A 13,542-nucleotide genomic window follows, 5' to 3' on the forward strand; every position below is an offset into this window, starting at 1 on the left:
TGGCAGTGATGAGTGTCTATTGCTAACTACTGGCAGTGATGAGTGTCTATTGCTAACTACTACCAGTGATGAGTGTCTATCGCTAACTACTGGCAGTCATGAGTGTCTATCGCTAACGACTGGCAGTCATGAGTGTCTATTGCTAACGACTACCAGTGATGAGTGTCTATTGGTAACTACTGGCAGTGATAAGTGTTTATTGCTAACTACTACCAGTGATGAGTGTCTATTGCTAACTATTACCAGTGATGAGTGTCTATTGCTAACTACTGGCAGTGATGAGTGTCTATCGCTAACGACTGGCAGTCATGAGTGTCTATTGCTAACGACTACCAGTAATGAGTGTCTATTGCTAACTACTGGCAGTGATAAGTGTTTATTGCTAACTACTACCAGTGATGAGTGTCTATTGCTAACTATTACCAGTGATGAGTGTCTATTGCTAACTACTGGCAGTGATGAGTGTCTATCGCTAACTACTGGCAGTCATGAGTGTCTATTGCTAACTACTGGCAGTGATGAGTGTCTATTGCTAACTATTACCAGTGATGAGTGTCTATTGCTAACTACTGGCAGTGATGAGGAGTGTCTATCGCTAACTACTGGTAGGGATGAGTGTCTATTGCTAACTACTGGTAGCCATGAGTGTCTATTGCTAACTACTGGTAGCCATGAGTGTCTATTGCTAACTACTGGTCATTTCCAGTCTCTCAACCTGTTTACAAACTAATAGTGTTAGTCACAGATGAGAGTAAATGGTGGCAAATTCCTTTCTCGAGTTTTTGCAAACCTATCAAAATACTCACAGGATGAGGGAAAGATCATGTACTTTTTAATACATTCTATGATTATTCATAATTGAATTAAAGATGAATCTACACAAAATTATAGATTATTTTTATTCGGAAATAGTGGTATTTTTCTATTATTTGCGATTATTTTTCATGCTTAAGCTGATCTGACTTCCACGATCTTTCCAGATTAAGTTCAACAAAATTTGATTACGGTCAGAAAACTGAGATGAAGAGAAAGTGCGATTATGATGTCTATAGTTCCAAAGAGACCTACAGAATAAAGATTTGTAATGCTGCAACTTAAATGTAATAGCTGATAGCACAATTACAACCTGTGATGTCATTTCGCTACTTATTGCTCTCCTGAGTGTTTTAACCACTGTCAAGTTTTGTAGATTTTAATCTTGAAACATCCTGGCAGTCAGACCTCAAATATCAACAACTATCGCGAATAATGAAAACATGCTGATACTTTACGATAAAATCTACTAAAATTTTGTGTCAGTTTTTGTTGAAGAGGAGCTCTGCAATGGTCTGGTCTCTTGACAGGTCTGGTCTCTTGACAGGTCTGGTCTCTTGACAGGTCTGGTCTCTTGACAGGTCTGGTCTCTTGAACAGGTCTGGTCTCTTGACAGGTCTCGTCTCTTGAACAGGTCTGGTCTCTTGACAGGTCTGGTCTCTTGACAGGTCTGGTCTCTTGAACAGGTCTGGTCTCTTGAACAGGTCTGGTCTCTTGACAGGTCTGGTCTCTTGACAGGTCTGGTCTCTTGAACAGGTCTCGTCTCTTGACAGGTCTGGTCTCTTGAACAGGTCTGGTCTCTTGACAGGTCTGGTCTCTTGACAGGTCTGGTCTCTTGAACAGGTCTCGTCTCTTGAACAGGTCTCGTCTCTTGAACAGGTCTCGTCTCTTGAACAGGTCTCGTCTCTTGAACAGGTCTCGTCTCTTGACAGGTCTGGTCTCTTGAACAGGTCTCGTCTCTTGAACAGGTCTCGTCTCTTGACAGGTCTGGTCTCTTGAACAGGTCTCGTCTCTTGAACAGGTCTGGTCTCTTGACAGGTCTGGTCTCTTGAAAAGGTCTCGTCTCTTGAACAGGTCTCGTCTCTTGACAGGTCTGGTCTCTTGAACAGGTCTCGTCTCTTGAACAGGTCTGGTCTCTTGAACAGGTCTCGTCTCTTGAACAGGTCTGGTCTCTTGACAGGTCTCGTCTCTTGAACAGGTCTCGTCTCTTGAACAGGTCTCGTCTCTTGACAGGTCTGGTCTCTTGAACAGGTCTCGTCTCTTGAACAGGTCTGGTCTCTTGAACAGGTCTGGTCTCTTGAACAGGTCTGGTCTCTTGAACAGGTCTCGTCTCTTGAACAGGTCTGGTCTCTTGAACAGGTCTCGTCTCTTGAACAGGTCTGGTCTCTTGAACAGGTCTCGTCTCTTGAACAGGTCTCGTCTCTTGAACAGGTCTGGTCTCTTGAACAGGTCTCGTCTCTTGAACAGGTCTCGTCTCTTGAACAGGTCTGGTCTCTTGAACAGGTCTCGTCTCTTGAACAGGTCTGGTCTCTTGACAGGTCTCGTCTCTTGAACAGGTCTGGTCTCTTGACAGGTCTGGTCTCTTGAACAGGTCTCGTCTCTTGAACAGGTCTCGTCAGGTTGTACCTCATAACTCCTGTTTTATTAGCAATCTTCACTGCTAATGGCGTAGCCTGTACAAATATGATACTAATACTTACAACTATACCTTGTACGAATGTAATACCATTACATATACTTGTGTCTTGTACAGATGTAATACCATTATATATAGCTGTATCTGGTACAGATGTAATGCTGCTACATCATATAACTATGTATATCATCGAAGGCGTTGCTGCATTTGCCCCTTGCAGAGAAATTACCAAGCCTTGACAGGCCTGCGCAGTTGGACACAAGCTGCAATGTCCGAGTCTACATTCTTCAGCAGAGAGTTTTACACCTTTCTTCCAAAACCAGGAGATGTGGAGTCTGGCAAGGTGTACTGGTTATATAAACCTAATCTTGAGCCATGGTACCATGGTAAGTGCTGAGGAAGAATCATCTTATAAAGTGGTAGCTGCACTGAGGCACACTGTAATGTATTATATTCTCTCAGCTTATAAAGTAGTAGCTGTACTGAGGCACACTGTTATGTATTGTATTCTCTCAGTTTATAAAGTGATAGCTGCACTGAGGCACCCTGTTATGTATTATATTCTCTCGGCTTATAAAGTGGTAGCTGCACTGAGGCACACTGTAATGTATTATATTCTCTCAGCTTATAAAGTGGTAGCTGTACTGAGGCACACTGTAATGTATTGTATTCTCTCAGTTTATAAAGTTATAGCTGTACTGTGGCACCCTGTTATGTATTGTATTCTCTCAGCTTATAAAGTGATAGCTGTACTGTGGCACCCTGTTATGTATTGTATTCTCTCAGCTTATAAAGTGATAGCTGTACTGAGGCACACTGTTATGTATTGTATTCTCTCAGTTTATAACGTGATAGCTGTACTGTGGCACCCTGTTATGTATTGTATTCTCTCAGCTTATAAAGTGATAGCTGTACTGTGGCACCCAGTTATGTATTGTATTCTCTCAGCTTATAAAGTGATAGCTGCACTGTGGCACACTGTTATGTATTATATTCTCTCAGTTTATAAAGTAGTAGCTGTACTGAGGCACACTGTTATGTATTGTATTCTCTCAGTTTATAAAGTTATAGCTGTACTGTGGCACCCTGTTATGTATTGTATTCTCTCAGCTTATAAAGTGGTAGCTGTACTGTGGCACACTGTTATGTATTGTATTCTCTCAGCTTATAAAGTGGTAGCTGTACTGAGGCACACTGTTATGTATTGTATTCTCTCAGTTTATAAAGTTATAGCTGTACTGTGGCACCCTGTTATGTATTGTATTCTCTCAGCTTATAAAGTGGTAGCTGTACTGTGGCACACTGTTATGTATTGTATTCTCTCAGCTTATAAAGTGGTAGCAGTACTGAGGCACACTGTTATATATTGTATTCTCTCAGCTTACAAAGTGATAGCTGTACTGTAGCACACGGTTATGTATTGTATTCTCTCAGCTTTTAAAGTTATAGCTGTACTGTGGCACACTGTTATGTATTGTATTCTCTCAGCTCATAATGTGATAGCTGTACTGAGGCACACTGTTATGTATTGTATTCTCTCAGCTTATAAAGTCATAACTGTACTGTGGCACCCTGTTATGTATTGTATTCTCTCAGCTTATAAAGTGGTAGCTGTACTGTGGCACCCTGTTATGTATTGTATTCTCTCAGCTTATAAAGTGGTAGCTGCACTGTGGCACACTGTTATGTATTATATTCTCTCAGTTTATAAAGTAGTAGCTGTACTGTGGCACACTGTTATGTATTGTATTCTCTCAGTTTATAAAGTTATAGCTGTACTGTGGCACACTGTTATGTATTGTATTCTCTCAGCTTATAAAGTGGTAGCTGCACTGTGGCACACTGTTATGTATTGTATTCTCTCAGCTTATAAAGTGGTAGCTGCACTGAGGCACACTGTTATGTATTGTATTCTCTCAGTTTATAAAGTGATAGCTGTACTGTGGCACCCTGTTATGTATTGTATTCTCTCAGCTTATAAATTGATAGCTGTACTGTGGCACCCTGTTATGTATTGTATTCTCTCAGCTTATAAAGTGATAGCTGTACTGTGGCACACTGTTATGTATTGTATTCTCTCAGTTTATAAAGTAGTAGCTGTACTATGGCACCCTGTTATGTATTGTATTCTCTCAGTTTATAAAGTGATAGCTGCACTGTGGCACACTGTTATGTATTGTATTCTCTCAGTTTATAAAGTTATAGCTGTACTGTGGCACCCTGTTATGTATTGTATTCTCTCAGTTTATAAAGTTATAGCTGTACTGTGGCACCCTGTTATGTATTGTATTCTCTCAGCATATAAAGTGGTAGCTGTACTGTGGCACACTGTTATGTATTGTATTCTCTCAGCTTATAAAGTGTTAGCTGCACTGAGACACACTGTTATGTATTGTATTCTCTCAGTTTATAAAGTGATAGCTGTACTGTGGCACCCTGTTATGTATTGTATTCTCTCAGCTTATAAAGTGGTAGCTGAACTGAGGCACACTGTTATGTATTATATTCTCTCAGCTTATAAAGTGATAGCTGTACTGAGGCACACTGTTATGTATTATATTCTCTCAGCTTATAAAGTGATAGCTGTACTGAGGCACACTGTTATGTATTATATTCTCTCAGCTTATAAAGTGATAGCTGTACTGTGGCACCCTGTTATGTATTGTATTCTCTCAGCTTATAAAGTGATAGCTGTACTGTGGCACACTGTTATGTATTGTATTCTCTCATCTTATAAAGGGATAGCTGTACTGCGGCACACTGTAATGTATTGTATTTTATGTTTCAGATGTGTACACATCTGTGCATTTCGTATGCTGTGGTACACTGTTTCAGACTGTCAGCTGTGCTGTGGTACACTGTTTCACAAGGATGTAAACTGTATAAGCCTTAAGCAACTTGGTTGAAGACTAATCGCAGATTAATATTCCTGGACCTCTGAAGAGTACATCAATTTAGTAAACTTACTTTCATATAGGGCTGCTAGGGATGTTGTGTAGTTACACCTTTTGAGTAGTTGTCTCTAAAATTATTAAATATAAAGTAATATACAGTAGTTCTAATAATTAGAAGTTTATTTTGAAGATTTCAAGTTCAGGCTTGACCTATCCAAAGTTAACATTTTGAAATTTTGTTTAAAAGTTTTGTTGCATTAATATATAAAACATGTGTTTTGCAGGAAACAGTGGTAAATATTTCCCACCTACTCCAAATGGTGAAGAAGAGATTCTTTACAAACTGATGCGAATGTTTCATTCAAAGCCGTTTCTTTTAACTCGCTTTGGTCCGTACGGTTCAGCAGCCATTCTACAGAGTCACAGTGACCTTTACTACAACATTAGATTCAGGTGCATTATACCTGTTCTCATCTCTTTTCGTAGCATCTACATGTAGCAGTTGTGTGAGCCTTAGTTTGAGATGTTTTATACCTTGTCATGGGTTGTAGCTTAGTTTGAGATGTCTTATTCCTAGTTATGGGTTGTAACTTAGTTTGAGATGTCTTATACCTAGTCATGGGTTGTAGCTTAATTTGAGATGTCTTATCCATCAGTCATGGGTTGTAACTTAGTTTGAGATATCTTATACCTAGTCATGGGTTGTTACTTAGTTTGAGATGTCTTATACCTTGTCATGAGTTGTCACTTAAGTTGAGATGTCTTATACCTAGTCATGGGTTGTAACTTAGTTTGAGATGTATTATACCTAGTCATGGGTGGTAGCTTAGTTTGAGATTTCTTATACCTAGTTTTGGGTTGTAGCTTAGTTTGAGATGTCTTATACCTAGTCATGGGTTGTAACTTATTTTGAGATATCTTATACCTAGTCATGGGTTGTAGCTTAACTTGAGATGTCTTATCCATCAGTCATGGGTTGTAACTTAGTTTGAGATATCTTATACCTAGTCATGGGTTGTTACTTAGTTTGAGATGTCTTATACCTAGTCATGGGTTGTAACTTAGTTTGAGATGACTTCTACCCAGTCATGGGTTGTAACTTATTTTGAGATATCATATACCTTGTCATGGGTTGTAACTTAGTTTGAGATGACTTCTACCTAGTCATGGGTTGTACATGTAACTTATTTTGAGATATCTTATACCTGGTCATGGGTTGTAACTTAGTTTGAGATGTCTTATATCTAGTAATGGGTTGTCACTTCGTTTGAGATGTCTTATACCTAGTCATGGGTTGTAACTTAGTTTGAGATGTCTTATACCTAGTTTTGGGTTGTAGCTTAGTTTGAGATGTCTTATACCTAGTCATGGGTTGTAACTTATTTTGAGATATCTTATACCTAGTCATGGGTTGTAGCTTAGTTTGAGATGTCTTATACCTAGTCATGGGTTGTAACTTATTTTGAAATATCTTATACCTAGTCATGGGTTGTAACTTAGTTTGAGATGTCTTATACTTAGTCATGGGTTGTAACTTAGTTTGAGATGTCTTATACCTAGTCATGGGTTGTAGCTTAGTTTGAGATGTCTCATACCTAGTCATGCGTTTTAGCTTAGTTTGAGATGCCATATACCTAGTCATGGGTTGTAACTTAGTTTGAGATGTCTTATACTTAGTCATGGGTTGTAACTTAGTTTGAGATGTCTTATACCTAGTCATGGGTTGTAACTTAGTTTGAGATGTCTTATACCTAGTCATGGGTTGTAACTTAGTTGGAGATGTCTTATATCTAGTCATGGGTTGTAACTTATTTTGAAATATCTTATACCTAGTCATGGGTTGCAGCTTAGTTTGAGATGTCTCATACCTAGTCATAGGTTGTAACTTATTTTGAGATATCTTATAGCTAGTCATGGGTTGTAGCTTAGTTTGAGATGTCTCATACCTAGTCATGCGTTTTAGCTTAGTTTGAGATGCCATATACCTAGTCATGGGATGTAACTTAGTTTGAGATGTCTTATGCCTAGTCATGGGTTGTAACATAGTTTGAGATGTCTTATACCTAGTCTTAGGTTGTAGCTTAGTTTGAGATGTCTTATACCTAGTCATGGGTTGTAACTTAGTTTGAGATGTCTTATACTTAGTCATGGGTTGTAATTTAGTTTGAGATGTCTTATACCTAGTCATGGGTTGTAACTTATTTTGAAATATCTTATACCTAGTCATGGGTTGTAGCTTTGTTTGAGATGTCTCATACCTAGTCATGCGTTGTAGCTTAGTTTGAGATGTCATATACCTAGTCATGGGTTGTAACTTATTTTGAGATATCATATACCTAGTCATGGGTTGTAACTTTATTTGAGATGTCTTATACCTAGTCATGGGTTGTAACTTAGTTTGAGATGACTTCTATCTAGTCATGGGTTGTAACTTAGTTTGAGATGTCTTATACCTAGTCATGGGTTGTAGCTTAGTTTGAGATGTCTTATACCTAGCCATGGGTTGTAACTCATTTCGAGATATCTTATACCTAGTCATGGGTTGCAGCTTAGTTTGAGATGTCTCATACCTAGTCATGGGTTGTAACTTATTTTGAGATGTCTTATACCTAGCCATGGGTTGTAACTAATTTCGAGATATCTTATACCTAGTCATGGGTTACAGCTTAGTTTGAGATGTCTCATACCTAGTCATGGGTTGTAACTTCTTTTGAGATATCTTATACCTAGTCATGGGTTGTAGCTTAGTTTGAGATGTCTTATACCTAGTCATGGGTTGTAACTTAGTTTGAGATGTCTTATACCTAGTCATGGGTTGTAACTTAGTTTGAGATGTCTTATACCTAGTCATGGGTTGTAACTTAGTTGGAGATATCTTATACCTAGTCATGGGTTGTAATGTAGTTTGAGATGCCTTATACCTAGTCATGGGTTGTAAATTAGTTTGAGATGTCTTATGCCTAGTCATGGGTTGTAACTTAGTTTGAGATGTCTCATACCTAGTCATGGGTTGTAACTTATTTTGAGATATATTATACCTAGTCATGCGTTGTAGCTTAGTTTGAGATGTCATATACCTAGTCATGGGCTGTAGCTTAGTTTGAGATGTCTTATACCTAGTCATGGGTTGTAACTTAGTTTTAGATGTCTTATACCTAGTCATGGGTTGTAACTTAGTTGGAGATGTCTTATATCTAGTCATGGGTTGTAACTTAGTTTGAGATGTCTTATACTTAGTCATGGGTTGTAACTTAGTTTGAGATGTCTTGTACCTAGTCATGGGTTGTAACTTATTTTGAGATATATTATACCTAGTCATGGGTTGTAGCTTAGTTTGAGATGTCTCATACCTAGTCATGCGTTGTAGCTTAGTTTGAGATGTCATATACCTTGTCATGGGTTGTAACTTAGATTGAGATGTCTTATACCTAGTCATGGGTTGTAACTTAGTTTTAGATGTCTTATACCTAGTCATGGGTTGTTACTTAGTTGGAGATGTCTTATATCTAGTCATGGGTTGTAGCTTAGTTTGAGATGTCTTATACCTAGCCATGGGTTGTAACTTATTTTGAGATATCTTATACCTAGTCATGGGTTGTAGCTTAGTTTGAGATGTCTCATACCTAGTCATGCGTTGTAGCTTAGTTTGAGATGTCATTTACCTAGTCATGGGTTGTAACTTAGTTTGAGATGTCCTATACCTAGTCATGGGCTGTAGCTTAGTTTGAGATGTCTTATACCTAGTCATGGGTTGTAACTTAGTTTGAGATGTCTTATACTTAATCATGGGTTGTAACTTAGTTGGAGATGTCTTATACCTAGTCATGGACTGTAGCTTAGTTTGAGATGTCTTATACCTAGTCACAGGTTGTAACTTAGTTTGAGATGTCGTATACATGTACCTAGTCATGGGTTGTAACTTAGTTTGAGATGTCTTTTACCTAGTTATGGGTTGCAGCTTTGTTTGAGATGTCTTATAGCTAGTCATGGGTTGTAACTTAGTTGGAGATGTCTTATATCTAGTCATGGGTTGTAACTTAGTTTTAGATGGGTTATACCTAGTCATTGGTTGTAACTTAGTTTGAGATGTTTTATACCTAGTCATGGGTTGTAACTTATTTTGAGATATCTTATACCTAGTCATGGGTTGTAGCTTAGTTTGAGATGTCTCATACTTAGTCATGCGTGGTAGCTTAGTTTGAGATGTCATATACCTAGTCATGGGTTGTAACTTTGTTTGAGATGTCTTATACCTAGTCATGGGCTGTAACTTAGTTTGAGATGTCTTATATTTTTTCATGGGTTGTAATTTAGTTTGAGATATCTTATATCTGTTTATGGGTTGTATCTTCGTTTGAGATGTCTTATATCTATCTAGTCATGCGTTGTAACTTAGTTTGAGATGTCTTATACCTAGTCTTGGGTTGTAGCTTAGTTTGAGATGTCTTATACCTAGTCATGGGTTGTAACTTAGTTTGAGATGTCTTATAACTAGTCATGGGTTGTAACTTAGTTGTAGCTCATTTTGATTGAAGGTTTTAGAGTTCTTATTTGTAGAAGAATGGATGCGTTTGTAATGCCCTGAGTACGCTTCTATCAAAATGGTTCATTCGGTGTTTGCCCTAGTAGACACAAGTTTATAAATATTATGCATGCTTCTTTTAGCTTCGATTTTAGTAAAAAAAAACAATTGTTTAGTGCTGTTAATTACATCACTCACTCATTATCTTTGTAGAATTCACTGCGAGTTCCAGGTAAACGAACCCCCAAGGTTACCCTTCTGGGTTACTCCCGCACAGTTTGTTGGCAATATTGTTATCAGCAAAGATGGAATGACAGTTAAGCACTTCAACTTGCAACTACCAGCTGAGAGGGTCCTGAATGTTGACATGGAATGGATCACTAAACTGGCTAATGATGAGACTGGTGATGGTGAAAGCATGGAAGTTGAAATTGGCTATCAACCTAAAATGGCAATTGTCATGGTATGGAGGACTAGCTCGTTTTAGTCTTTCCTTGTCATACTATACTAGTATATTAAAAGATTTTATCATGGACGCATCATAAAATGAAGATTTACAATTCTTTAATATTCTCGCTAATCCTGTCTGCGCATCTATGCAATAAAAATACTTTTTTACCGTACCAGTACAACATGGTTCGGGACCATTGTAAAATCTTTCTGATACAAGGGGTAGTGTGGTATTTTACTAATCACGCCGTAGTGGGAGTGCAGAGCTAGTGTGATGCTCCTTTTCTCTCTTTTCTATATCCGTCCCTCAAGTGTTTGCATTAGACCCTTTAGAACTTTTTGCTTGTTATCAATGCCAGATAATTTATTATGGATGATTCTTGTTAGGAGCTACTTGTAGCTTATAATTTCCAACAAATATTGTGGTGATGAGAAGACTCCAATAAAATAAAACTAATATTTAGGCCAAATAACTAAAGGAGTTGTGCTTATTGCAGTGTTATTGCATTGCAGTGCTATTGCATTGCAGTGCTCTTGCATTGCAGTGTTATTGCATTCCAGTGTTTTTGCATTCCAGTGTTATTGCAATGCTATTGCAGTGTCATTGCATTGCAGTGTTATTGCAGTGCTATTGCAGTGTTATTGCATTGCAGTCCTATTGCATGGCAGTGTTATTGTATTGCAGTGTTGTTGCAATGCAGTGCTATTGCATTACAATGCTACATGTATTGCATTGCAGCGTTATTGCATTTTAGTGCTATGGCATTACAGTGTTATTGTAATGCAGTGTTATTGCATTGCAGTGCTATTGCATTGCAGTGTTATTTTATTGCAGTGCTATTGCATTGCAGTGTTATTGCAGTGCTATTGCATTGCAGTATTAGCAACCTTGGAAAGTCAGTTTTTTATTCGGTTCATCACACGCATCCACCTATTTATATTAGTATAGCTAAAAACCTCTAATTGAACGTCATGGCGCACTATTTATATTAGTATAGCTAAAAACCTGTAATTGAACGTCATGGCGTACTATTTCTCAACCCTTCCTTTATTAATAGTAGTGGTTAATTGAAGATGGTTGTTAATTGAAGGCACATTCAATTAGAGGCTGGCACTGTATTTTTCAACTGTGTCGTCAGAATTTTTGGAAGATTAGTTTAACCCTTCTACGGGTGAAGCGAATATCGCCTATATTTTGCCCTCTTTCTGGTGGAGCGATATTAAACCTTTTGAATGCAATAAATCTGCTAATTTACCTCCAAATTGTCAAATATCTCTTAACAAATATGCATTGAGAAACTGAGAAATATCTCTACCAATTGATATCTATTGCTTGCAATTAACCTATGACGATATTATAGCCTTTTTCCTGTTTTGCAATTTGTTGGAGTTTTCAATTTTATGTCATTCTAAATTTGAAGGCATATTTTTATTTTATATTTTTATTTAACACTGTTGCATAAATTTTCATTGCCTTCATTGATGTGTACATCAATGAATGCATTCATTTGGCTAAAGTTTGCAGCCAAAACTAGCTTTTTATGTGCAATAGAAGAGAAGTCACGAGCGTCGATCCATTGCAAAATCAGATTACTGCAATTATGCCATCAAATAATATGCTATAAATCTGAATATTTTGAAGTTATATAATGATAATTTATCAAATGCTACAAATATATATGTATATATAAGTATATATACATGTATATATATATATATATATATATGTATATATATATGTATATATATATGTATATATATATATATATATATATATATATATATATATATATATATATATATATGGTACCATCAAAGATATAGAAGAAGGGTACAAGTACTTGGGAATTATGCAAAGCAACATCAACCACGAAGCCGAGGTACGTCACAAAGCCATTACCGCATACAAGAAACGCCTTCGGCAGGTCTTACGGAGCCAGCTCAATGCCAAGAACCAAGTCATGGCAATAAATACCTACATACTGCCAGTAATAAGATATTCAGCAGACATAATAAAGTGGACTGAGGAAGCCATCAAAGTAACTGATATAGCAACTCGTAAACTGCTGACCATGCATGGAGCACTCCACCTAAAATCTGATACTACTAGATTGTATCTTGATAGGAAAGATGGTGGTAGGGGACTCAAAAGTGTACAGCAGACAGTGAAAGAGGAGGAGCAAAGCATCAAAGCATATGCAGCTTCCATGGCCATTTCAGATAAGTTGCTAGCTGAATATCAATCGGCTGCTCTTACAACGGACCTACGCCCTGATGATGAGGAAATTGACTGGCACACGAAACCTCTTCATGGTGCTTACCACCAACAAATATCTACGGTTGGCGATCTTCACCATACATATATGTGGCTAAACAAAGAAAACCTAACGGCCACTACAGAGTCGCTAATCATGGCAGCCCAGGAGCAAGTGCTCCCAACAAGGCAACTCCAAACAAAAATCTATCACACTAGAGACGATCCTAGACGCAGACTGTGCAAAGATGCACCTGAGACCATCCAACACATCATCAGTGGATGCAAGCAGCTAGCAGGAATTGCATACACTGAGCGGCATAATCATGTCACAGGTGTTGTGTATAGAAGTCTATGTGATTAGTATGGCCTTAATAAACCACAACACTGGTGGGAAGCTCCTAGTAAGGTCAATGAAAATGACCGGGCTAAGATCATCTGGGACTTCTACATCCGAACTGACAAGCATGTCCTAGCAAACCAACCAGATATAGTGGTGGTAGACAAGGAGAACAGGAGGGCTACTATAATAGATATAGCAGTACCCAATGACTACAATATAGCCAGCAAAGAAAAAGAAAAGGTAGAGAAATATCTCCCTCTTGGAGAAGAGATTGAACAATGCTGGAATGTAAGAACAACTGTAATCCCAGTAGTCATTGGGGCACTGGGCGCAATAACACCGGCGCATAAAATGTGGCTTGCCCAAATATAAACAACAATCAACTCAGGTGAGTTGCAGAAAAGTGCGCTATTGGGAACAGCTAAGATCTTGAGGCGAGTGCTCAAACTCCCAGGTCTCTGGTAGGAGACCCGAGTTAGAGCAGAATTTACCACCCATACAAGGTATCCGGGGTGAGGAAACAATTTTATTTTATATATATATTCATGCAGAAACAAAGATTAATGTTTTTAAAACAAGAATATTTTGCATCATTTGCTCGGCCAGCTGCGTTCTGATTGTTGTTTTCAA

General features: G+C 38.1%; 1 protein-coding gene across 1 annotated transcript in view; it reads left to right on the forward strand.

The window, feature by feature from the left end:
* LOC137405669 (selenoprotein N-like) overlaps positions 1 to 13,542 on the forward strand; it is a 36,093-nt gene that overhangs the window by 4,947 nt on the left and 17,604 nt on the right. Inside the window, exons 3-5 of the mRNA XM_068092011.1 lie at positions 2,670 to 2,835; positions 5,628 to 5,796; positions 10,079 to 10,328. Of these exons, the coding sequence (XP_067948112.1) occupies positions 2,670 to 2,835; positions 5,628 to 5,796; positions 10,079 to 10,328 (585 nt within the window). The remainder of the gene's footprint in view (positions 1 to 2,669; positions 2,836 to 5,627; positions 5,797 to 10,078; positions 10,329 to 13,542) is intronic.

This window comes from Watersipora subatra, chromosome 1 (assembly GCF_963576615.1).
Source record: "Watersipora subatra chromosome 1, tzWatSuba1.1, whole genome shotgun sequence".
NCBI classification, from domain to species: domain Eukaryota; kingdom Metazoa; phylum Bryozoa; class Gymnolaemata; order Cheilostomatida; family Watersiporidae; genus Watersipora; species Watersipora subatra.